The sequence below is a fragment of the Idiotropiscis lumnitzeri genome, chromosome 6, assembly GCF_059441095.1.
Source record: "Idiotropiscis lumnitzeri isolate Australia: NSW breed Sydney's pygmy pipehorse chromosome 6, RoL_Ilum_1.0, whole genome shotgun sequence".
NCBI classification, from domain to species: Eukaryota; Metazoa; Chordata; class Actinopteri; order Syngnathiformes; family Syngnathidae; genus Idiotropiscis; species Idiotropiscis lumnitzeri.
The window spans coordinates 20900422-20928299 of record NC_142396.1 but is presented as its reverse complement, the minus strand read 5'-3'; the positions used below and the strand labels follow the sequence as shown (position 1 = coordinate 20928299).

General features: G+C 39.1%; 1 protein-coding gene across 1 annotated transcript in view; it reads right to left on the bottom strand.

Annotated features, from left to right (window-relative positions):
* Positions 1 to 1992: 1992 nt before the first annotated feature.
* Positions 1993 to 27878, bottom strand: part of smpd3 (sphingomyelin phosphodiesterase 3) — a 57157-nt gene continuing 31271 nt past the window's right edge. Inside the window, exons 5-10 of the mRNA XM_088299129.1 lie at positions 17069 to 17144; positions 10446 to 10607; positions 8578 to 8667; positions 6883 to 6946; positions 6395 to 6563; positions 1993 to 4108 (exon numbers count right to left, since the gene is read on the bottom strand). Coding sequence (XP_088155255.1) covers positions 4007 to 4108; positions 6395 to 6563; positions 6883 to 6946; positions 8578 to 8667; positions 10446 to 10607; positions 17069 to 17144 — 663 coding nt within the window. The 3' untranslated portion in view covers positions 1993 to 4006. The remainder of the gene's footprint in view (positions 4109 to 6394; positions 6564 to 6882; positions 6947 to 8577; positions 8668 to 10445; positions 10608 to 17068; positions 17145 to 27878) is intronic.

Below are 27878 nucleotides of genomic sequence, written 5' to 3'. Positions count from 1 at the left end.
GATTTTGAGAGACAATTTCTCTCTCTCTCTCTCTTTTTTGTTTTTTTAAAGCAAATTCACATTATTAAAGAAAAAAGCTGTGATTTTTCACATGAATGAAACCAAGCATGACAACCCCAGGATAAAAAAAAGAGAGACAAGAATCATTTTTAAAAAAAATCAACATTAAAAGATTGAAGAAGACAAGTAACAAAGGAGAGTGAGGTGAAACATCTCCTCAAATCCGATGATAAGCCTAAAGCTATTTAACATTTAAAGCAGCTCTGAAAGCGAAAATAAACCCGATGTTATTGGCTCACTGTAGGCTTGTTATTAGTTGGGACTCGAGAGACAATATAAAATTCTCTACATAATTGTCACTCAATTTCAGAGGGGGAGAAAAAGTCCTGGCAATTCAAAGGGCCGGTGAGTCATAGATGCCAGAAAATAGTATTCTATACTTGTCATATTGAAGTCAATGCAAATAAGTCATGTCTTATTCGTTGAGCCCTCGCTGAACCACTGTTGAAAGAAACAAAATGAAAAAAAAACAGTCGAGTGAATTCAATAGGCAATTTTAGCCTTCTGTAATTTCAAGCCAATGGAAACTTTATTGAACATGGCCTCTGCTGTACCCGATTACAACATGGCACCATTCGTTGCCTGTATTAAACTACACTGGCTTTGACCATAATCTAATGTGAACCCAACAGCATTAAGTGCGCGTGTGCTGAGGAGGTTGCACTGTATATACAAGAGACTGTGAAGGTTAAAAAGCCGTCAAGACTGTCATCATGACATGTCATTGTTGTCATTGACATTAATCAGTAATTCTTCATCTAAAGATAACACTCATGTTCTGCGGATGGCTACATGTACTTTAAACCTTTGTACTTGTAATGATGTTCACATGTGAGAATGTTCAGTGTGCGTGGGCCACCACTACAGTTATTATGGGAAAATATGTTTAGAAAAATATCCCTTGCTCCTTAACTGAACTTTCAAATGTTGTCTACCCAGTACAGATTTATTTGGTATGACAACATACACTCATGGACAAAATTGTTGGTACCCAACTTCCACTTAGATGAAGACTCATAGAAGGCCACTTCGGAATAGTCCAATGTTTTGCTCTTTGATGTTCTTGCGTGTTTTGAAGATGTGTTTTGGGTTATTTTCCTGTCGCAAGACCCATGACTTGCGACTGAGACCGAGCTTTCTGACTGACCTAGCAAGGCACCCCCAAAACATAACAGTGCCTCTTCCATGTTTCACAGGAGGGACAGTGTTCTTTTCTTGGTATGCTTCATTTTTTTCGTCTGTGGACAAAGAGCTGAAATATCTTGCCAAAAAGTAGTTTTTTTTCTCATATGTCCAGAGTGCATTCTCATTGAAGCATTGGGGATTGTCAACATGCAGTTTGGCAATTGTTATTAATTTATTTACCTTTTCGACAGTGGTGCCTCTTTGGTCGCCTTACATGAAGTCCACATTGGCTCAAACAACGACAGATGGAGCGATCTGACACTAATGTACTATGACTTGGAGTTCACCTTTGATTGCTTTGGTGGTTGTTCTGGGCTTTTTTCTTCCGATTTGTAGTTCTTCACTTCACTTTGCCATCAATTTTCCTTCCGTGACCACGTCCAGGAAGGTTGTCTAATGTTCTGTGAATCTTAAAATTCTGAATATGTGGGATGTAGTCGCAGGAACATCAAGCTGCATGGAGAAGGTCTTGTAGCCTTTACCTTAACATGCATGTCTATAATTTTCTTTTTGAACTGCTGAGACAAACCTCTGCATTGCTTGCAGGTCGCCAAACAGCACAGTTACTTCTGTCATCCTTTAAATAGTCCGATTGCCTGTTTATAAGTTTGACGACATCTGTGATGCTAATTAGAGGGACACACTTTAGTTGAACATTTCCCTATAATCTTGTTTTGTCGAAGTACCATCATTTTTGTCCATAACTGTTTCATGAGTTCATTGAAAAATATGCTGAACTATAATCCATTGGTTACTTTTCATTGCATTTTCATTTATTATTTTTTTTTGAGTAACAAGAGGGGTGTCAAACATTTTGTCCACATGTGTAGTCCCATGACCATGTATCATACAAGTGAAATGTTTGATCCAAGTTAGAATCTTTACTCTTACCAAAGTGATTAAAACATTGTGACACCGAAACTTAAGTATTTGGGAAAACTACATTTTGTAAATTTTATATTAACATTGTATCAATAATAAATAATCTTTACATGTACCCTGAAAGGACCTTAAGGAGTCTCTAGAGCATCCAGGTGGTATGAGTGTATTTACCAAACATTACAATATAAATTTGGACAAGGTCCCATGTTGCCCCTCATTTGGAGAAACAACAGTTCATTTGTAGTGAAATGTGTGAAATTATCTCAGACGTGCACACACATGTGTATAAAAAAAAGTCTACTTTTGTGCAACAAACAAACAAACAGACAAACAGGTATGTTGGTTCAATAAATTGTTCAAAGAGCAGACTTCACATATCAAATCCAATCTGTTAATCTAAATTGACTAAATTGTTGGTCATGTTCCATAATACAATTCAGAAAATTTTCTCCTTGTGTTATCCATAGTTCACCAATGCATGGCACACCTATTATAAGAAACACCTGGAAGGCAAGATGAAGTGCAAAGTCATCATTTTAGTTCAAGATTGAAAAAGTGGTTTAGCGTGGAAATGAGAATTTCTTTCTTTAAATCTCTACTTGTGACATTAATAGGAAAGAACTGGGTAAAAATCATTGGACAGTACTCAAGATGGCTTTTCTTGTTGCCATATTTTGGGGCTACTTTTGACATAAATGTAAACCAGTATCTCTTATATGGCTGTCAGAGAATATATGGCAGTGTCAAGCCACGTTAGCATGGTGGAGTTAAACATGCATGCAGACGAGTCACATTGGTGCTCAGTACAGTAAATGTGAGTTTGTGTAAGTCTAAGGGCATATCCCAAGGCCATTGTTCATCCAAACTCAAGCAATTTTCAAATTGTAAATGGATACCATTTTCCATCATGCATCAGAAAAGCTTAAAAACCTCTTTCTTTATTTTGCTTGCAAAGCTGTAAAACATGCTGCAAGCATGATTTTTTTCCTCATACTTATTTTATATATTATTTATATTTCATTTAAAAATGTTTTTACTCTATTAAATAAGGATTTGACCCTCCCCTTTTAAAAAACACTAGAAACCACGCTGTCTTAGTTTCTTCTTTTCTCTTTGTATTGGTTAGTTGTGAAAGAAGACACTTGTTGAGGTGAGGGGCAGGTAAGGGAAATGACTGACAATTCAAATTACCAATAGCGTTTTGGGATAGGAGCATGACTCAATGACAAAGATGGTCATTGTAAGAAGCTAGTTGCAGGTGTTTCTCGTATGACCTCCCCCAAGCACAAAACGATCATCGTTTGTTAGTTAAATGACTCCTCAACTGTTTCACACAATGTTGTGGAACTGTGTTGCATGCGCCAATGAACACTGTCATCCAGCAAATGTTTGTGCAGATCTGAATTAAGGTGCCCTTTGACTTCATGCTGTTTGAGATACTTTGCCCTAAATGGGCAAATCCACCCTTGAATCAAAGTGGCAAAATGCTTCCATTTGTAAGTCCCAACATCATCTGTGAATGTAGAAATTGCTTGCTAACTTACAAACGATTTGATACAATTTCTTCATGGTTGGAGTGCGATAGCAGGTGTTTGTTGTCCACAGGGTGAGCAGCAGAGAGGCCAGATGATATCAGAAGCTCAAATGGCAAATGACAAGTTTAAGTGTGCAAGGTGGATGTGAGATTGCTCTTCATTGCCCCAACCCTCAGTCACATTGGAGTCTTTCTTTCCTTTATATTATATTCTATACCCTACCAATGGGAACATTTTCCATTCTGCCCACACAAAATTTTCCATCTCAAGACGCTCATCATCTGTTCAACCTATCGTCCACCCTCCTTCCGTGGCATTATTTCTGACAAATGACGGTGGCCAATCTAAGCGTCTTCCTCCCCTGTGGAGACAGCCAATCGCATGGCCACAGGCAGATGATCCGTGAGGCCAGCCAACTGGGTTACAAAGCTGAACTCCTCTATTTCCTGTAAAGGAAGGAAGAAGGTAGGTCATTGTGCTGAATCATTCAAAAATTGCAAGTATCATATCTTTTGAAGGGGAAGGCAACCACCAAAAGTTATTTACAAGAATATGTTCTATGCAGGACCACAAGTCAATAAATGGCATTGTGATTAATATTGCGTTTGTGGAATACGAGCTAAGCAGCAACCCATTTATTTCATTGTCAGTGGGTGGCCATTTGGTCACTTCTGTCTACTGAAAATGACATCACAGTTGCTCAGGGCTCAGGTAACGGCCAATCATGGCGCACATGTTTGCTGAAGCTGTGTCATGATTGGTCGTTATCTGAGCTCTGAGCAACTGTGATGTCATTTTCAGTTGAGAGCAAGTGGCAAAATGGCCGCCCCTGAGATGGCTAAAAACAGGTGGAATTTACTGCTCAACTCATATTCCCAAATGCAATATTAATCAGAATGCCATGTTTAGACTAGTGGGCCTAAATAGAATGGATTCTTGTCAAGAAAAAGCTTTGGTCGACTTCTCCTTTAAGGCAGGCATTTTGTTCAAATTCTGCAGTGGTGCCAAAACTCAACGCATACTTCATGCCACGGGGCAATCAGAAATATTTATGGAACAGACTGAAACTCAATGTTTTTAACAAAAGACATCAATCAAAATTAGAAATTAGAAATCCCTTTATTGTCATTGTACTCAAGTGTGCAACGAGATTAGACCAGACACAATGCTATTCCAAAATGAATCAACTTGAACTCAAAATAACTTAAACTACGTTGCTCTTCTTACAAATATCTGCCAACAAGATGCAGCAAAACAAAAATCACCAAAAAATTAAAATAAATTGTGCTTTTCAATAAACATTAAAATAATAAATCCAAAATTAATATTCTTTGCTCTTCTGCCATTTTGTTTGAGTAGGATACATGTTTTGACTCCAGTATGGTCGGAGTAAAGTTCTGTGTCGTTGACAATCTCAGGACGGACTGCAGGTGCTCAGTGAGGCGACTAAGTGATTTGTTCATTTTCATCAGAGGAGAGAATCAGTGGCACCAGTATCCACGCACACACAATGAAAGGATGGAATGCTCCACTGATGAGAAGGGAGCAATCACAAATATCCTGGTGGAATATGATGTGTTTAAATGCATGAATGAAGCCTAGCTCTTTAAACAATTCTAATTGCTTTAAATCAAAGGAAACGTATCGTTTTTGTTTGCCTGTTTTTGCCAAATGGTATACTGTGAGGCCGCCTTTGCGAGGCACAGTAATCTCTCTCACTTTGTTCTTCTTATATATTTTTATGCTATCGTCAAATGAAATATTTATTTTCTCATCCTTTAATTTTTTTTTATATTGCTTATCACCAATTAGCTAACGAGAGGTGAGGTTCTCTCTGGACCAATCGTTAGACTGAATACTTGACACAAATATTGAATACATGAGCCCAACCATGGAAAATGAGTGTGCAAACTAAAAGTGACCGTTACGATGTGGCCTGCTTGTCAGGTGTGTGACCTACATAATTACAAGATGAATTTTAGTTTTTTATTAAGGCACAGGGAGGACTACCTGCTTGCAATTTTTCTCCCAATGTGGACGTCCATCTGATTGTACGTTTCACTTCTTCTTGCATTGTATATCATTATATTCTGGTCATAATAAAGAAATATACATCAAATTATTAATCAAGGTTTTCCGATTTTATCTTAATTTTAGTTTCATATGCTCAACTTAAAACGGATAATATTCAGTTTTGAATACCATTGTCAGAGAGGTGTTCTTTTGACAATAGCATGGGTTTGATTATGTTGTGAAAGTGGTCATTATGTTGTGGCTGGTTGGTTCATATGAAAAAAACCCCCAAACATTTAATGTAGGTTGAGGTTTGTTTTTTAACAACTAAAAACGGATGTACTGGAAGTTACAGTTACCATGTCCTGACACAAGGTGGCATCAAGCAGCAATATGTTGTACAAATGATGTTATGGGCTTTCAAATCCCCTAAACAAACACACTAGATGAAGAAATTAATTCTTGGTACTGCGGGCCTTTAACACAATCTTTTGAAACAATCAACCAAATGGGTAGGAGATGTATTGTTATTTTACACAAAAGAATAATTGTCAATCTATTTACATTTTCAAATTTTACTGCAACTCATGCCTTTGAAGGGTTGTTGTTTTTTTTGTTGACCATAGTATGAGAGATTTTGATGTTTTGAGTAGGCCTGTTTGATTTGTGAAAATGATTCTGAAATGTGACTCTTTTGCAATATTGTTCCTAAGCCGTACCAATTTCCAGTCCTGTTGTAGGCCCTCGTCACTGTACAGAATGTAGTCAATCCGGCGTCCATTGCCTTTCAGTGGAATTTTCCTTCCCTTCTGGCTGCTGGAGGGGCAATGGCTTTTACTGTGAGGAAACACCAGGTACTCTTTTCGGCCCTCCTCGTTCTCCATCATTCTGAGTTGAGAGAAGATATGAGACGTGTGAAACGTTTGATGAACATCTAACATCTACACAGGAAGACGCTGGTTCAAAGTCAGACCTGTGATGCAAATCCGAACACAAGAAATGTAATGAAGCAAAATAGAGTGCATATCAGGTGGTTAGTAAGTATTATTTAGCGCAATAAAAATATAATAGTTTTTATTCACAAAGATAGTCTTGTGGTTAATACTTAATTGTACTATCAGATAGATATTGCACACGGTCTTAACCACTTAAAAAGATGCAAATATAATTGACAACTGCAAATAACATGACCAAATTAAGGACTTACTTTTGTAAACTTTCTGGTGAACTGACCTCATCATCGTAAAGGCCACTGGGATCCAGCAGTGTACCTTTTCAATGGTAGCATACAGGCAAAAAACAGACATAAGTAAAATCACATTTTTGGCTAAGGAATCTTCATTTCAATATAAATACATAATCATTTGTTCATCTTATTTAATTTTTCTCAACTCTTGTATCTGTTTATTGCATGAACTTTCCTGAACCTCATAAGAAATCAAATTTGAATCAGTGTTACGATACTATAAAATATAAAATAAAATGAAAACCTATCCTAAACGTGTGTTATTACACCAAACTTGTTTACACTTGGCGTGTGGTTTACATTTGAAAACAGAAATACGTTGTTACAGTGGCAAAAATCACTAAATACATTTTTGCGTCTACATCGCGAAAACCTACTTTTTTGAACAATTGAAACCTTTTAATTGCACAAAAGTGTGAATGTGAGTGCGAATGGTTGTTTGTCTCTGTGTGCCCTGTGGTTGGCTAGTAACAAGTCCAAGGTTCGCCCCAATAGGCGCAAGTGACCTGCAATAGGCTCTAACACACTTGCAAACATAAAGTGGATAGGCGGTATAAGAAAAAAAAAAATGGATCGACGGATACATTTGAAAAAAAAAAAAAAAAGATTAATCAATTTAATCATTGTTCATTTTATTTCAAGTAAATCAAGGTTCATAAAATATACTGCTTCTAATTCTGCATATTAAAGGGGAAGTCAACACAAAAATCTTTCTTTCAAGAATATGTTCCATGCAAGCCCACTAGTCGAACAACATTCTGATTAATATCGCATCAGAGGAATATGAATTAAGTATTAAAATAAAGCTTTTTTTTAATCCATCACAGGGGGCGGCCATTTTGTCAAGTCTGTCGACTGAAAATGACATCACAGTTGCTCAGAGTTATGTCTCACATGTTTTCCGAAGCTGTGTAATGATTGGTTGTTATCTGAGCCCTGAACAACTGTGATTTCATTTTCAGTTGACAGAAATGTCAAAACTGCCGCCATCTGAGATAGCTAAAAATATTACACAAATGCAATATTAATCAGGATGCCTTGCTTAGACTTGTGAAGGCACATAAAACATTTTATTGCATATCATTTTTTGGGGTTGACTTCCCCTTTAAGCACAAAATAGGATAGCGGGCGAGCTGGCTGACTGGCTGGCTGTGTTCAGTTAGTCTTTCTCTTTTTTGAGTAAGATTCGTGAAATAGGATAATCCTCCTCTCAATCTTCCATCGATTCTTGATTTCCTATTTTATAATGACTTTCAAGAGCCCAAAAAAAATCTGACCTGTTGTCTTTGTACATCACGCAACATCCCATCCTAATAGATAAGGCCTCAGTGAACATACCCTGTCCCTGAAACACTGTTGGCCTAAATAACACTTCCTATCCAGAGCAAACCCTCTCTCTGCTTGCCACTAATGCCCATGCATCATCACTATATTACATGGATTTCATTTTAAAAGGTGGACGCATGCCGATTTCACCGCTATTATATTATTCTGTTTATGATTATATTCAGCTTGGCTTGCATTGTTTTCATATATGTATCCTGTCATTTTAAGTCTCCAGCCTGTATGAGTGTTTTGTGAGTGACAAGAGTTCTGATCTGTGTGCGTGTGTGTGCGTGCGTGTAGGTGCGTGCGTGCACGTGTGTGTGTTGTTACCCAGAGCCCAGGGTTTGTCCTCTCCTGGCCCCTGGCGACACGGATCCTTGTATATAGAAAAAAGTGCATGTTGTTGTTCCAACTTGTCTTCTGGGGGAAAAAATGCAAATAGATATTCAGATAGACCTGAAGTGGGAGACCAACATCAACCACATCTTCATTAGTTGAATCAGTTCAAGTTCTTACATCACAGTCTGGTTATTCAAAAAAAGGACAAAATCAAACTGCAACTAACAGTTGGACAGTGGAAAAAAATATTGGCGCTTCTCTTCCCACTGGAAGGCTGCAAGACGTTACAAATGGGTAAGCGAAGTCTTCTTGGACTCAGCTCATTCACACGCCATCGTTTCCAACTTCTCTCTAGTTGATCGATGGGACACTGGACACATATGCCAACCGACATTCTAACAGCTTCTTTCTTCTGGCCATTAACTTCTAAAAGAGTTGACTCATTCGATGATTGCGACACTTTGTCATTATGTTGCACACTCGTGTTGTGCGATGAGTCTTGCATTTGTCCTTTTAGGATTAAAAATTTGCCCAAATTTTGCACACTTCTATTATCTGTATTCCTGCATCAAGCATTGCCACTTTGCATAAGTCTGCACACCTTCATTCTGTGAACATCCTGGAATTTTTTAAAGCCGAAGTCAAGTCAAATATTTTCTTTACAGTAGTGTTTTCTCCTCCCCCACGAGTCTAAACATGTTGTTCTCATTAATACCGCATTTGTGGAAAATGGATTAAACTGGAAAATCTTTCTGTTTTTCTCCACCTCAGGGGGTTGTCATTTTGCCTTGGACTACCACTTGCTGTCAACTAAAAATGACATCACAGTGCCCAAAGGCTCAGCCTGTGAAGGGCATGTGACCAAACCCAGAAAACAAGCTCTCCTGACAAATCTTTAACGGCTGTTCGTTTTAACTAGGTCTTCAAAAATTAGGAGGCATATGTAACTGGTCAAGACGTACAAAAAAGTCCTCCCCAATACATCATGAATCATATTATTGTAAGAGCATTTTTAACTTGACTCCCAATGCTGCAAAATAAAAAAAATACTTTTTTCAGTTCTTTACAACCTATTAAATGTCTTGAAACACGATTGCATAATAGTTTGGAACAGTGCTTTTTAATTAATACTCCATTTTTATTTTGGGAAAAAATACTGTTATTTTCTTTTTCAAAAACATTGAAATTGTCCTCAAACAGTCGATGACTCGGAAAATTATGCTGAGTGCCATTTCTAGGGACAAAAATCTGATACATTTGTGCAGTACTTCATTAGGATAAGATGTTTGGATGATGGATAGAGTATCATATTATTAGCATTAATATGACAACCTGATGTGTTAGAGAAAAAATGAGGACAGATAATGAATCAGCGCAACAAACAAACAAACAAACAAAAAACATTTCGACAAGTTGACTTCCATCTCTGACTAAAAATTGTAAAAACGTCTTGACCTGTGCAATGGTTTGGGAAAGCGAATATTTGGATTACTGCACAGACCTCCACATTCTAGCCAGAGGCAACCTGATTAAGGCGTTATACTATGTTGGTCTAGTGGGCCCTGGGTTCTGGTACATGCCAATATAGTAGCCTCAAGTGTGTCCGCTCCAAGATGACAAAGGCATTGACTGCCCATACTGTTCCCTGTATCTGAATCCATTTGTGGAGGTCCAGAGGATACCATTTGTCTTCCTGTCAGGAGCATGCCCATATGTTGTAGAGAGTGCATGCAGACGTGTTGTCGCAAGGAAATTCATAGAAGTTAGTGGTGGCTGACTTTTAATGTGATAAACTGCGTGGATAAATATTGAAATCATAGATCCTTCCTCTGACTAGTTTATTTAGCCTTAATGCATACCTGAAGAGCAATTGTCAAAGTTGAGGTCACCCAGAATGACATCAAAGGCCACGAGGTCTTCAAGACCTTTCTCCCCTTCAGAATGATGTGATGAAGCTTGGCGGAACTCCGTCCCCCACTGGAGCAACAAGTCCAGCTGTTCACATCGCACAGAGGCATCACCTGGCAGACAATACGGGGAAGAAAAGGAAACTTTCTCATCAATGTTAGCTAACTGATGAAGTTTGAAAACCATGAAATGAGAAAGGAAAGGAAAACACAAACCAAGACACCCTTGCATGGTTATATGATCTCAGTAAAACGATAATGTTCTGTAGAGAACAAGCCGCACCATGTAATTGCAATCTACAGTATAGACAGTGTTGCCCACTCGTGAACAGGCATAGATTCTGGCTCAGCCTATTTAGCCTTCAGAACAAGCACTATAGAAAACGAATGGATGGATGCGGATATTTGTGGCAAAACACATCGTAGGTAAAATACAAAATCAATATACTTGGATAGCTTTGGTGCAAATAACTCAAAATGTAAATATATATTATATGAATTGCTACAATTTCTCTTCTTAATGAAAACTGTGCTTTTGTTTCATTCCATTGTTCATTTTCTGACAGTCTTGTGACGCTAACCTTTTAAGTTTCACTGCTAAAAGCCATGCTCTCCACCACAAATGGTAATTATTGGGTAAAGCTAAATAAACATCAGACTGCTGTTGATTGATGGCAAAGATCTGTCACTTCAGAAGTGACGAAGGGGAAAATAGCCCTGTCGTACCGCGGTGAAGGCTGGTTGTGTTGGTTTGGTTGCTTCCTGTTTTATTTTAAAAGACTGACTCTCCTCTCATTTCAGGTCACTGGCCTTTTCTCCTGTGCCAGTCTCATTGTCAGCCCCATCCTGTTTGTTCCCACCTGTTGCCTGTTGGTGTTTAAATGGTGCTTGTCTCCCTTTGTCCCTTGCCATTATATTTCATCCCTTGTGCCTCTTGCCACAGATGTGACCACAGCCCTGCCTGTTTTGCGTTTCCATTTCTACCGCTGAACGCCTTTTGTTCTAATTTTGAACATTTAGCCACGCTTATGGGAGTTAAAGTTTACTGCCTTTTGTTTTCCTCCTGGTTGGAGAGACTTTGTGTTACTTATCTTTTCATAGTTTAGAGCACAGGTGTCAAACAGTGGTCCTGGAGGGCCGCTTTCCTGCATGTTTTCCATTTGTCTCGGCTGCAACACACCTGATTCAAATGAGCAGGATACTTAACAGGCTCACTCAGAGCTTGCTGATGAGCTGATCATTTGAATCAGGTGTGTTGCAGCCGAGACAAATGGAAAACATGCAGGAAAGCGGCCCTCCAGGGCTGGAGTTTGACATTTATGGTTTAGAGCCTCCAGTTTTCAGGATTTGTTATTTGTGTTATTTTGCTCTGGTTTTTCCCTCCACTGTTTTGGAGTGATCTTTTGTTTTGTAGTAACATTAAATAGCCTTTGTGTTTTCCTCCTAGAGTGAAGTAATTGATCTATTTAAATTCATAGCAAGAATAATTTAATACCCTAGTTCCCCATTAGCCCTGAAATAAATGATCTTTTACTCTGACTGAATTCTGCAACTGTGTCCTGTTTCCAACTTCCAAGCCTAGTATCGACAAACCCTCGTTCTTCTTGCCGGGTTAGGAAATCTAGCGGTTATACCAATGCATGCATCGGAACTCGACAACTTGATTAACATTTGTGTTTTGCTGGCGCAATTCCATGCAGTTCAGCGCTCACATAGAACAGCAAAGAGGAACATCGGTGCATTAACCCAGAATTCAACAAGCTGTGTGAAAGGAAATGCAGCTCATCAGTCCACCGTTTACTCTAACGCTTTCCCTGAGTCAGTTGTTAGCAATCAGCTCCAGCAAAATCACACATAAGATTGCGCCATTCTTTTCAAACAAACCATCATTGCCTATATTTCCAGCTATCGATTGAAATGAATTAAAGTGCAGCAACATGGTCAATGGCGGTCCTGCCTTAAGTGGCATGCATGCCAGGAACTTCCTCAGAGCATGGTTTGACAAAAACAGCTACTTTACCTTGCTTTGTCTTCTGGCTTTCCCTTTGCATACATATATACTGGTAATTGACTTGCAGGGCAAATCTTGCAGTGGATACTGAAACTGGCAAAGGAAAGTTGTGTCTCAATGTACAAAGGCAAGTTAAATTGGATTTTTCGACAATTATATTGATTTCCGTGGAATTCATGTTTACATAAAATTCGTAAATCCGGTTTCTGTCCAATTCAATAATTGAATGTTCCTGATATAACTTGTCAACTTGATTCAATGCAGTAAGATTGGAGTAATAGTAACACAGATGCATACAAAACAAGGAAAAATTGTTTCATACGCATTGATGTTGTTTCTTTTCTTTTTGCTATTTTTGTTGACTGGTCTAGTAAGAAGGGGGTGTTTACTCCGTTGTGTTCGTGAACACAGCTGTCTTGCTTACCGGCAAATGGAAAAGACTACTCTCACCCGCTTTAAAGTCAGCGTAGGAGAGGCGCACAGTCTTTAACATAGCTTAAGCAGAAATAATCGCTGGAGTCGATGCAGAAGTTCAAAGCGCAAAAGAATGTTTTTAAGGAACTGCAAGCGAGCCTCCAGTCATGGATCATCAAAAATCACTGCTGTGAAGTGGGCACTTGGGAGACAGCCTTCCACCCTGATCATTCGTGTACTCGTGTGACCACTCCCATGCTCATAGCTGTGCTGTTGCACAGGAAGTTGTTTTGACAAATATAATAAGGATGTTGAGAATAATATATCACAAATATCAGGGGAGCGCAGAAACTGTCTGCCTGTGCCTCAATCAAACTCACCAAAATCGCATTACAGCACCTGCACCACAACTTAGACCTGCTTTATACCAGGTCAAACATCTCGTCGACATTCTGTCATATAATTGTGCCATTGGAGCCATGTATAAGAAAATGCTCCGAGTCCACGTGAACACCCAGCATGGCACAGCCAAATTCACAAACACGGTAAACCAGAAAATTAAAAATATATGCCAACGCACATATGTCTGTCAATGAAAATAGATCCTGAGGTGTCAAATAATTTTTTTTCTTCTGAGTTCTAACTCTGTATTAAGCAACTCTTAATTAAGACCACTCAGTGAAGGTTAAATCAATTTCAAAACTATATTGTATATATTGCATATCTAATTACTCTTCATAGGGCGTTTACGCGTTTAGTTCTTTTCTTCCTACAAGGCACTTAAAGTGCTTCACATTGACTCTTCACTCACCTACTTATGACGCAGCATCAGGAGCAACAGGGGGTTCCGTATCTGGTTTTCGGACACTTTGACATGGCCACAAGGGGCGGGGATCAAACCCACAACCTCTGGTTTGAGAGACGACCACTCTACTATCTGAGCCAAGACTTCAGTAAAAATCCAGGAATTATGTGATAGCCCCTTATGGATAAACCTCAAATATGTATGTAAAACATTTATGCTTTTTCTGGTTTTCTTGAGCTGTATTGATTTATTCCCTTTTTACCACATATCCTGTACAGGGACATGGATGAGCTGTACTTATCCCAGAGTATTTTAACAATCAATAAATACAATAAATAACTTAATTCCCACTGATCCTTATTATGAAGCACAGCAGCATTTCAAGATATTTCATAGGCTGTATTGAACTCAAAATGATCAAATGTTGAATTAGCATTATAATAAAATAAGATATTTTGAATGAAATAACTTGAATAAACAGGCCTAGTTGCATGTTAATAAAGGACCCCTTGCTTGAGATGACTTTAATATGCCTTGCATCCATTGAACCTGTGAGCTCTTGGACTGTTTCAGGTTTAATTGCTCTGCAGGATGTTAGAACAGCTTCCTAGAGCTGCTGCTTGGATGTGAACTGTCTCCCACCCTCATAGATCTTTTGCTTGAAGATGCTCCAGAGGTTGAGGTCAGGAGACGATGGTGGCCAGTTTCTCTTCTCTTATGACCATAGCAGCTAGTGACTCAGTGGTGTTTTTTGCAGCCTGAGACGGGGGATTGTCATGCATGAAGATGTTTTTTTTTTTTGTACCATGGAAGAACGTGATCAGTCAGAAACTCTACATACTTTGCAGAGGTCATTTTCACACCCTCTGGAACCCAAAAGGGAGCTACCAGCTCTTTCCCACCCAAAACATGACACCCCCAACCATTTGCTGCTGTTTCATCCTTGTTGGGACATTGTGACCATTGACCAACCATCCGCTGTTCCAGCTATCTGCGCCATCAAGGGTTGCACTGCACTCATCGGTAAATAAAACTGTTTGAAATTATTCTTCATGTATTCCTGAGCCCACTGCAACCGTTTCTGTTTTAGGGGAAGCTGATTATTAGCTTTAAGCACACTCGCAAACTTCTTAAGGATCCTGAGGTTCGCAGCACTTCAGTGGCTTCAAATAGCACTTTGCTGCCTTGCAATGGTCTTTTAGCAAATTCTCTCTTGATCCAATGAAGTTGACTGCCAGAGTCTTTTGCCTTTATTTACACAAACTCGCCTGTACTCCGAATTAACAACAGATTCCTTTACGGTTCGATGATCACGGATACGTTTTTAGGAAATATCCAATGTTTTCATACCCTGAGCAAGGTAGTGTACTATCTTACACTTTTCATCAGTAGAGAGATCATTTTCCTTTACCATATCAATTAAAACCTGTGTCCTGAATAATAATGTGGATGTCAATTTTAAGCAGTTTTCCTTTAATTGGGCTCACCCCTAAGACAACTCATCATAAGCATCTGAGAGCGTGTCTGTGCCAATGAGACTTTGAGACACAATGCCACCCACGAGTTTAATGGAAAAACAAAATAAAACAAAGGTTTTTGACTCTTAAATCCAATTTGCATAATAATTTGAAACAAAGTGCATAATACTGTATGCATAGGCTCGGGTGGCCATCAGGAATTTTGAGAAAATATGTATATTTTCTCAAACGTAGTCAGTCAGAACAAATCTATCCGGTGGGTCCTGGCCATCTGCAACCATCGGCCATTTGGCCGATTATTTTGGCCGATTTTTGAAGAGCCATAGGAAACCAATTTAATTGGCCATCTGATTAAGCAGTCTTTTAAAACTTTATTTGTATACCACCTTTCAAAACACATGTTTACAAAGTGTTTTATACAGCCCAACTAGAATACAGATCCCTGACAATAAAATGCAAACAACCTCACTAGATAACAGTTAACAATCCGTGAGTAGTTTGGAGCACAGAATACAGCACCTTGGTGTCAATCCACGTCGTATTCTTGCTTCGGCTATAATAGCAAGTAGCAGATTAGCACATTAAATTAGTTAACTAATGGCTAACCGTCAAATAGTCGCATTTACTTAGCATTTAGTTAACTAACTCATATTCAGCGGCTTAAAACTACTGATTTGGCAACAACAATATCAATGTTAATTTTGCTTAATACTTTCTTACACGTTGCAGTTCTTCGGTTCTGTTTATTCACGTCTGTATCACGAGTACTGTTCGCTCTGTCTGCCCTCGGCCTGTGACAGACATAAGTAATTGTGCTCTCTCCGTAGGTCGGACAGAGGAGGGAGTGACTTTCAATTCGATAAATTGACACTCCCATTATTCTCAGCTTTTGATTGGATTAAATACATTTCAATGCAAAACACTTTCAGAAATGAATAAAATCCATAACTAATGATTAGTGAAATAATTATTGTGCACTTTCTACATCTTTTGTAGGAATGACAGAAGAATAATTAGTCCTAGTAAATAATTTCTAAAATGATTTTACATTTTATAATAAGAATTCCGTACACCATTTTATGAGTGTTACATGAAACCTGATTACGGGGTTTTTGTTGGGTATTCTGGTTTTCTCCCACAGTCCACAATATGTTAGGTTAACTGAAGACTTTTTGCCTATAGGAGGTGTGCGTGTATACATGTGTAAATGATTGTTTGACTTTATGTATCATGTGATTGAGTGCTAACCACGTCAATCCAAAGTTTAACTGTGACCCTGAACAGAATTAACAGAAGCAAAAAAGGATGGATGAAAAACAAAAGCGTATCCACGATAGTGCATAACATAACCATTTTTTCTTTGAGTATCTACTTCAACTGAAGGACTTTCACTTTTGTTAGACTCTGTCTTCAAAGAGACAAATACATTTTAGACTCTATCTCTTCTATTCCTCTTCCTTATCCCCATTTCTTCTCCTTCCCCAAAGCGCCTTACGTTTATTCTATATTTAGTAACCGCCCTCGCAGTGCTATGTTTAGACCGGAGAGAAATGCAGGAGGAGCTCAACATATCAGGCAAGGGTGGGAGACATGTCTCGACTAAAAAATGAGGGAGCCATTGACCAGAGCTTTAAATAGGGCTCTGACGCCTTAAACAGCTTGAGCTAGTTGCCATGGGAACTGACAGAGGAAGAACGCAGAAATTTCAGTGCACACATTTACGTGGCTTTTTGGACATACCACCACATACAGAACTGAAAAAGTGTAGCTCTGGTCACCCACTCAGAAACAGATTTTTACTCCTTCAAACAAAGACAAGAAAATACAAAACACAGGGTAAAAAGAAATGCTTTGACAATAGTAGTACCTTCTATGGCATGGAGGTGGGTGCATGTGAGATAACCCACAACCCTTTGCTCTTGATTGGAGGTGCCCACGTGAACCTGGAGACACAAATATGACAGGATGTGAACAAAAATAACCATCAAATGGTACGTTATGGGAAATGTTGGCAAAGCATTACAGCTAAGTAGCTCATGGCAGCGCATATTTGACTGGGTCTGAGGGGAGAAAGTACAACACAGTCATGTCAAAGAAAAAATAAGGAGGTTCTTGAAATATAAACATAAATCAGCATATTTTCTTAGGGTCGCGGATTTTGATGGGATTATTTCCCCTCTATGTATGTTATGTCAATACTTTTAGTATATATTATGTATATATTAATATTAGATTTCATAAGATTTTTGAAGTGCTCCAAATCCATTTGTAGGCATTGTCAAGGTGGAGGAACCAAATGCAGGGAGGCAGGAAAAGCTGATTGTTCTGACCAAAATGTATTAACGAAAAACACTAGTAGAGGTGCTGTGGAAAAACTCAATTGAAAGCATTCACAAAGTCTTGAAAATACCAAAACTCAAACGAACTAACGACAAAACACTAAGAAACAAAACAACTTGACAGCAACAACGATCCGACAAAGACTGAAAGAAACCAGTGAATAAAATATAAGCAAACTGACGAAACGAGGCATACCTGGACAGGACACAAAGGGCTGGAGGGAGCTGGTTAAGCAACACGAGGGAACAATATGACGAGAACAGGTGGTTACAAAACAAATGCAATGTAAACAAAAACAGAATCATGTCAGGCGTTATAACCACCTTCATCTCATCCGTTTGTTTCTTCTCAAGAAACAAACTGGTTTCATTTAGCCGCGTCACACTGCTTCACAGATACCAACATCGGGAGTCATGTTTCTTATTTGGAGTGTGTTCAAACGACTTGTCGCAATGTCACCCCTACACAGAACCTTTTTGATGGGACACTTAGAGATCAAGAGCTCATCCAGCTGTCATGTTTGAACTGCTGGATGCTCTCTGCGTGTGTAGTGTGCAGTGTACTGCCGTGTACAAATGGAACGCAGCATTCACCAGGACCCCAGCGAATGTGTCATTTATTAATTATCACAACAGCTGCACCCACCATCGTAGTCAATTACCGTCCGTATGTGTCGAACTGCTTTTGCAACGATCAACTCCTTTATTGTTATTATTCTTAAGTAAATCTATGAAAAAATTCTGCTCATGTTGTTGTGTTTCTAAGCAGGAGTTTTCACTCCCATGTTGCGCATAGAACGTTTTTTTGCCGTGTGTCTATTTTACATTCTGAAATAATTGCTACTTGCTTTGGTTACAACAGACTCCAAACATACTTTGTAGCGGACTGCTTGCTGTCTAAAATCGCAAACATCATGAACCCATTCCAAATGACTGATAAAAGGCAGCTTGTTTAGTCAACTAGCTCCTCTCTGTTTGCCATGTCACCAGTGTAAACAGGGGCAAAACTATATATATATATATATATATATATATATATATATATGTCATGTGATTATCCACACCGCTTATCCTGTACACTGAACAGGGTCGCGGGAGGGTGCTGGAGCCTATCCCAGCTGACTACGGTCGAAAGGCGTACTACACCCTGAACTGATCGCCAGCCAGTCACAGGGCAGACATAGACACCGTCACTGAGTGGTGTGTATATATAGGTGGATGTTTGGTGCTAATGTTTTTTTTTCCTGACCCACCAACCTCATGAATGAACCTAAAGGGATCATTCAGCCAGATGATATATTTTTCAATGACAAACTCAGTTTATCCATCCATCCGTTTTCTGAGCCGCTTCTCCTCACGAAGGTCGGGGGCATGCCGGAACCTATCCCAGCTGTCTTCGGGCAATGGTTGCCAGCCAATCGCAAAGACAAATAACCATCTGCGCTCACAATCATACCTAGGGACAATTTACAATGTCCAATCAACCTACCATGCACCGGGCGCTCTAGGTTTCCTCCCTTCGCTTGGAATATGGGAGGAAACCGGAGAACCCAGAGGAAACCCACGTGAGCATGGGGAGAACATGCAAACCCCACATTAGAAGGCCGTGGCCGCAATTGAACCGTGCACCTCTGCACTGTGATGCCATCGTGCGAACCAGTCGGTGACCGCCCGTGCTCAGTTTATGTATTCTTTTATCAGTTTCTATATTATATTAGAGGTGTCAGAAAAACACGTTATTAATGAGATTAATCCCACCCCCTTTTAACGCCGTCAATTTTTTTTAAAGAGCAATTAAGACGCATCTTGGCCTAATAAACATGTGTTCCTATGATCACTGACGCTTGCGAGACCGGAAAAAAACATAAAGCACGCAAAAGTTAGTACACGCCTGCATGGGCTTGCTGTGCGGAGTTTTCACCTGTTTATAGAACTAAAAGCATCATGGAAGTGGTAAAAATGTCGCAAATTCAATTCTGAACGGCAAGTTTTTGTTATTGTTAAAAGTTACCTAATGGTGTCATTGACAAGAGCAAAGTAATTTGTGTGTATTGCCATCGTGCAATGAACTCCCATCGCAGCACGGCCAGTTTAAAACCCCATTCGATGGCCAAGCACACCGCTGATGCCAATTCTCCAGCCCCTTGTCAAACCCAGGCATCCATGGATAATTTGTGACAGAAACCGTTGGATGAATCAACTAAAAAGAGACTCGCTGAAGCCAAAGCAAAGTGGGTGGCCACTGCGTGTTAGCATCGTGGAGGATGAAGGTCTGGCTGAAATACTTCGCATTGTGCCAGCGACTACACCATAGCAACCCGCATTCAAGACTTGCAGGAAGCGGAGAAGGCGGAAGCAGTCGCGCTCACCAGTGATTACTGGACTTCTCTCAGTATCCATAACTACCTCGGTGTGACAGCCCATTATTTTGACCCATTTCGTTTGCACTTTGTTGGCATTTTATATTTCTTATATTACTCCTATTTGATACCCTAGAAAGGCTGTAGAGATGTTTTGTGTGACTTTGTTTGTGTGAGTCAAATCCAATGCTTTGTTTTTTCAATTAAAAAAAAGTATTTGCAGAAAAACAAAAAAAATCAATTCTATGTTAAAGGTATTGCAATTCAATAAAATATTGAATTATATACATAATACACAAAAATGGGAGGGATTTTTTTTTAGAATGAATAAATTGTGCGATTAACTACAAGTTAACTATGAAAAAATGCGATTAATTGTGATTAAATATTTTAATCGCTTGACAGCACTATTTTATATTCTTATTTTGGAGAAATCTGTGAATAAATAATGACTTTGAAACCAATTTATCATAAATCTCATCACAATAAAGCCCTTAATTCACTTCAGAGTCTTTTGAATTGTAGTACTGATGTAATTTTTACTTGCAATGTTCAACTGGATCAAGTGTCTTGCGCTACATCTGGGCAAGGTTTATAATTAATCTGTGCACATACGTCATCTAAATACCCCCTCTCCCTCATTTTTCACTTGTTATTTCCTAATTCTAAAGACATACCAGGGCTACACAATGGCAGCTAATTAAAACGATCAAAAATATATCCAATTCATATTCAACACAATTGAGTTACATACATGGCCCCTTTGGGAAAAAAAAGCTTCTTTCACAGCAGATGCTTCCATTGGTGTGAAATTGTAAGGACTCTTGAATGTATACATTTTCTTACAAAACGAACCGGAAAAAAAATCATTGACGTTCCAAACAAACAAAGCCCCAATTGGAAATTTCAAAAAAGTCTGGTCTCCTATCTTTGAGTTCTGAAACCATTTTATTTCCTTTCAAGTCTCTCATCACAGGGTATTCAGAGAAGAGCGGAAGTAAAAATGAGACATGAGCAGTGACTTCAGACTAGAAGCCAAATCAAGCAGAATTACAAAAGCCTCAATCAGCGAGCGCCCAAGGCGGCTGTAACTAATTACCTTAACATCTACATCAGATGAGCAGTGAGCCAAGATTTCATCTTTCATTACTCCCACAAGCTTGATCACGTTCGTTTTGCCTTGATAACGTAAAGCAGCAGACTGATAATTTGTGCTGTTGGTTGTCAGTCAACCCCAAATCACAATCTTTTCATTGTAGTTTAGGAAGATCTACAGAACACGGGGCAGAATCCTGTATATTAATGATAATATTTGAAGAGAGTATTTGACAGGCTTTGGTTTTTAACATCAGCATATGTATCCAACCATCCATCATCCAAGCCGCTTCTCCTCACGAGGCTCGCGGGTGTTCTGGAGCCTATCCAGCTGTTTTTGGGCAGAAGGAGGATTACACCTTGAACTAGTTGCCAGCCAATTGCAATCTGTGTATACACCTACAAATAAAAGTTCAAAATGTGGGGCTGTATGTTCCCAGTACAAGTTTACTGACTAACTGTGCACATGGGTGGAGTTTAATTTCTTTTGGTATTTTGCTAGACTTTGCGCCGGTAGAATTGTGTCTAACGGGCAATTTATGCGTTCATGCCTTTGCACTTTTGTAAGCTACTGTGGGGTTTGAAGTAGACTTTTCCCAGCCAGACTAAACTTGTCGCTCATTCGCATCAAAGTCAGGGTAAATGAAGCACAAACCCGAACACACCGTGCCTGACATTGCGGAAATAAAAAAACACCCAACTTGGGCAACTCTGGGCTGTCGTGGTGCAATGGATGGTACAACCGAGGCTGGGATATTCGGGAACTTTCCAGAAGTAAATGCCACCTCATCCCAGCAAATTGCCCCTTTGACATGCACATTAATATACACACACACACGCACATACACGTTGTGATGGGTGTGATTTTAAAATATTTTTTATATGATGATAAATATCATCTGTTCAATTTATGATTCAGTTATTGTCCCACACTGGTGTCATATTTGTGAATGAAATAGATTAGATAGAGAATTGTGTTAGACCACCTGCGCCTCACATTAGACCTGCTTTTTTCCAAGTCTAAAATTGAATGTACTTTTTGTAAACAAATTTGCAGTTATGCCTAGGATGGTCACCAGCCAATCGCAGGGCACACAAAGACAAACAACCATTCGCACTCACACTTTAATTAGAGTGTCCAATCAAGCTGCCATGCATGTTTTTCTAATGGGGGAGGAAACCGGAGTACCCGAGGGAAACCCACGAAGCCACGGGGAGAACATGCAAACTCCAAACAGAAAGGCCGGAGCCGGAATTGAACCCACAACCTCTGTACTGTGAGGGCATCATCCTAACCAGTCGTCCACCATCCCACCACACACACACACACACACACACATGCACGCCCACGCACGCACGTTAGGAATAATTTTAAGCGGGATAAATGTTGAGTCTGAAAAGCTTTAATTACTGAGCACTGGTTCCCTCACCAGGGAAACATTTCTAATTAATATTCAATCTCTCTCTCTCTCTCTTCCTTTCTCCCTCTCCCTTTTACTCTAATCCATTATCTCTCCACAAGATACAATTCAGAGAAATGCTGCTGACCTGCTGCTGCTCTCCAGGTAAATCGATCCACAGGGAAATTATGATAATGAGTATGTGCTGCCCATGGGTTACATTTTCCGGGGACTATCTATGAGTGACGTGCAGCTTTCATCATGTTCAATAATAAAATAAAGCTGCACAGGTTAATGTACAGAAAATAAAACTGAATTAGAATGTGTGTTTGTGCACGTGTGTGGGTGTGCGTGTGTGCGCGTGTGTGTTCATGCACCCAACTGAACCTCCTGCCACCTCAAGTAAACATGTCTAGAACTTCCAGTGCCCTGGTCATACAAACTATGCAGTCAAGCAAATCATTGGAATTGTATTTCCACCCATTTGTTTATAGATATAATGCCTTCATCAGCTCACAGTTTTATCATGGATAATATGACTGAGGAGGACAGAAGAAAAATAAATTGGAAGCACAGAGAAAGTATCAGGAAGTATTCTGAGTATTTTTTTTGTTAAGCAATACAATATGCTTTGAAGTATGTGTTAAGACATACTCAATCCAGATGCCAGCTGGATGATTTCCAGCTTGTTAGGGCACCTACAGTGACCTCAAATACGAGAAGCCAGCTTTTAAACTGCAGTGAGCAGTCGGCAGGCCTAAAAGGATGAGACAGTCAGCATATGAGCTGTGTGAGAGTTGTCTTCATTAGGAGTAGTAGATGGAAGGATCTGTCTGGACACAAGGAAATAGATGTTCACACTCACAAACGCAGACTCGTGCTCACTGGCACAACCACCATGAAGATGGAGAGCCAGCTCTACAGGAACTGGATTTCTTCCAACTCACAGTCTGACACTATACGAGGCCTCAACTCTCAGTTTGGACACCAACACAACATTAGACCTCTCCCTGCATCCCTCTTTGACCCCTTGTCCAACGCTCCCCGGATCAGCTGGACAACATCAGCTCCAAGGTCCTTCGGTTGCATGCTGGGTAGAGGGTGATACAGGAGTGGATTGTCACTCGCATCCCATCCCACTCCCACAGGAAAAAAAAAAATAAATTCCCGTCCCAGTCCCGGACCGAAGTAAAAAAAAAAAAAAAAAAAGACGTCACGATTTATATTATAGATATTTGTTTGCTTCTATGTTTGATACCCCTAGTGTAGTGTTGGGGAGGTTCCAAAACTACACTAGGTTGATGTCTGTAATATATTACATATTACTAGTTACTTGCGTGTGAAAATAATGTTTCTTCACAAAACTACAGTCTTTGTAGAGTAAGGAGTTACCCAAGTTTAAGTTTTGTTTAATTTATTTATTTTTAATCAGGATTCATTTATTTCATAATTCTGCCACTTTAAAAGGAACATGCAAGATTTGATTTGTAATGAAGATATTTAATTATATCGTGTGTGCCATAATGTTAAATGTTTCGAGTCCATGGTGGGACATCACTAACGTTCATCAATATTTGTATCAATAAGATGTATTTTTTAATATATATATGGGAACTATTATTTTGTCTAGTAAATAAATGATCCCAGACTGTGAACTTCCATCCATCCATTATCTGTACCGCTTCTCTTCACTAGGGTTGCGGGGGGTGCTGGAGCCTATCCCAGCTGTCTTCGGATAGTAGGCGGGGGACACCCTGAACTGGTTGCCAGACAATCGCAGGGCACACATAGATGAAAGATTGTCAACTATAAATGAAATTATCAACATAGTGAAATTCATTTACACACAAACAACAGTGGTCGATGACATTTGAACTGAAATAAAAGCCTTACAAAACAGGTACTATAGCGAGATAGACTGACTACCGTTTTTTTTCCCATTTAGAATAAATAATCAAAATAAGAAGTTCAATAAGCAGCAATTATCTTTAATACAAAGAGAACATGGTTTGAGGTTAAGTGAACAATGGGAATGGTCATGTGACACTATTTACTGCAGTGTTATTCCGCAATCAAAGTGAAAATATGGATATGATTTATTAAGAAATATTTCACATCATATGCATACATTATACACAAACAATCTTGCAGCCCAAGTCAACAAACTGTAATTAAGCAATGATGGAAGCACTTTTAAAATAACATTGAGTGTGTGATGGACTGACGATGACAGATGGGTGTCCCGGTCACTAGCGAATTATGAACAAAGAACCAGCAAAAGTTACTGACGCACCCCATTCAGCTCATTGGCAAATTCATGGTTTAAGACGTAATCATTTTTTATAAATGACTGTAGTTTAAATATGTTGGGGTAAAAGATGCATGCTTTTTCAAAGTCAGATCCTTAGTTGTGCATTAGTTGTGGAGATTGATTTAATTTTCTTTAACTCAGTCACTCAGTTTGATTTACTTCAAACATAATTTGTATACTTTGCAAAGATATTAGCTGTACATCTTTAGCGTGTCAACTCAGAACAAAACGCTGTGCTCAAGTTACCATTGGGCCTTGCAAACCAACACTGTCGGAGTTTGGTGCTAATGGGCAGTTTTGAGAAAGGTTTCTAAGAAAATTGCCTGTAAAGATGTTTCACTTTAGATTGTATTCAAGAATCAAAGAAAGATATTAGAACAATCTGTGAATTAAATATACTTCATATTTGGTGATTTTGCATTAATTGCGAGATATTAGTCAAGTAAATATCAGTTAAAAGCTTCACAAAAAATAGTAGTTGAAAAATGTGATTAATCACAATTAATCGTGGAATTATTTTGTGCTGAATCAGTTTAAAAATGTAATCACTTGATAGCACTAATATAATATCTAGATTAGCTACCACATATCTACTGCAGTCATCAGTCAGGCCGAGGAAATGGTGAGGGCGGAATCACACAAGCACTTAGGCGTAGACATCAAAAACAAACTGAACTGGTTGCCCAATGCAAATGCCCCCTTTGGGAAGGGAGAGAGCCGACCGACCTCTTGAGAGCATCGGCAAGTAGGCTGTCCTGTATGTGGTGGCCAGCACACTCTTCTTTGAAGGTGCACATCAAGAATGATGACATCAGGCTCAGTAAGGTGGCAGTGTTGGCATCAAGGGATGGCATTCACTCTGCCCTCTTGCACAGGCCACCTGCAGAGTAGCCTTTTTGTGCTTAACTGAATGTTATTCAGGCAGTGCAATTTTTTTTACTGGAGACAATATAAAGATACAAAGATTCTAAAAAATAATTAAAAAAAACAACCCACAATTTTTAAAGGGTAGTGTTAATCATTTGCAATAAGTTGACCTCACATTGTGTCAAAGTAGCACACGCTTGTGACGCAAATGCCAAATGAGCTGACTGCTTTCAAACTTCTCGCGCCTCCATGGCAATTTTTGAGAATTCACTCTCCACTTTGAGAAACATTTTTCCCGCTGTAGTTGGCCTAAAGCGGGACAACCTACAGTAATGTCGACGGCTCAGGAAGCTGAGGTACAAAATCGTGTTGCCATAGACTCACATTCTTGCTTTTCATTTGTTGTTACCAACCACACTGTAACCGAATCTTTCCAAAACAGTCATACTGTTATTAATTCTATATTTGCATTATATTTATAATGTATATTCTACTTATTTCTTAGTAATCATTCATGATAATCTCCTCTTATTGATGATCGCACACAGAAACCACATAACATGTTTGAGCATACATGCATACACAATAAATGAACACACACACACAGCAGCGGTGTATGGCGTTAGATTTATGCCACAATTTCGTAAGCGTAATGTCAAATAGTAAACAGTAAACAGCCAATCAGAATCAGCCCTAGTGTCTGACTCCTGATTGGTTAAGAATTGTGGCACAGTTATCACGCCTGCATTGTAAGCGGAAATCTATATTTTGTACGCGTAGAGGAGAGAGAAGCCATAAGCGTAAAACCTATTTTGTGCCTAAGCGTGGCGGATATTGTACACACAAAACACATTTCCGAACGTACAAAATATGCTTTCGGGCGCTGTAGTTGACATTACACTTACATAATTGTGGGTTATAAATCTAACGCCATACCCGTGTCATTATTGATGTTCAGTGGTGTTACTTGACTGTCACGTTTAGTGTGTATTTTATTTAAATACACAAATTTGTTTCCAAATGAGGAAAAGTGTAGTCGAAATTCTCTCATCTAGATCATTCGTGCTCTGTTAGTCGTGCCATAAAGGCAGGGCTCCCTGAGCTTATGCAACACAACTTTAGAAGTGGCTTTTCAACTCATTAAGACTACTGCACTTCATGTCATGTCAAATCTACTCTTTCTTAATGCTGAAACCACTGATGCACTCTCGCACTAAGTGCAGTGGTGAAGTAGAAACATCCTGCATTGCTACTGAGCGAAGCAAAGCAAAACATGATTTAATTTCTCTGAATAAAAGGATGGAGAGGTTTCAGGTTGTCTACATAGGCAAACAAACGTAATTTAATAAAATGTGTCAAACTATAAAGCCAGCCTTGGATCATACTGTAATTCAGACATGTTTCAAGTCCTTACTTTTGATACTGAGTGGCGTTGCTAAGTCTGACATTGCTTCGTGGTCAGAGCAAAGGAGTCAACCCACAACACATTTTTGTTTTATCATCAAATAAAAAAAAAAACTGAGATGATTCCCATGTTATTGTCTGGGTGCAGGAAGGCCGTATATCAATCAAACTGACATGGACTAAATCAGTGGAACTTTATTAACGGTTGCATCAAGTTGAGATTTTTTCGCATAATGAAGCATTCCTTGATTATGTTTTTTATTTGCTTTTGTAGTGACAGAACTAGACATGCCAAATTGTGAAATGAGGGTGAATTACAGCAATGATATCGCCACTCCTACTATCATTACATTTATATTTTTATAGCCTGCTGTGATGTGACTATATTCAAATTCTCAACTATTTTGCTTTGCTTCTCTTTTATCTTTATGCGGAACTTGATTGCGCATGACCCCCCCTTACACAACAATGAAATGGTGCTGAGTGAAAATGCCAAGTGGCTACACACTGATGAGTAACTCTGACAAACCGCTAATCAAAGTGGTTCTTTGATTTCACTTTTGTTTCCTCATGGGGCAAACATTTGGACACCCCTGTTCATTCAAATTAAGGCGATTAGAGCAATCACCGTATTCAATTTTTTATGCCTAAGCTTTGTAACACATGCTTTGCTTAGTCTTGGGTGTGGCCCACCTCTCACCGCAAAATAGCTGGGATACGAGTTTGAGCTCTCATGCAACCCGAATGAGGTTGATGAACATTATTACTTTGCATTGGCCGAGATAACTAATTATATAATTAATAATTGATTTTTTTTCTTCTTCTCTCTTTAAAACATCTGATACATCACCGAAAAGATGGTCCTTGTCCGGGTCCAACATTTATACAACCGATATTTAAC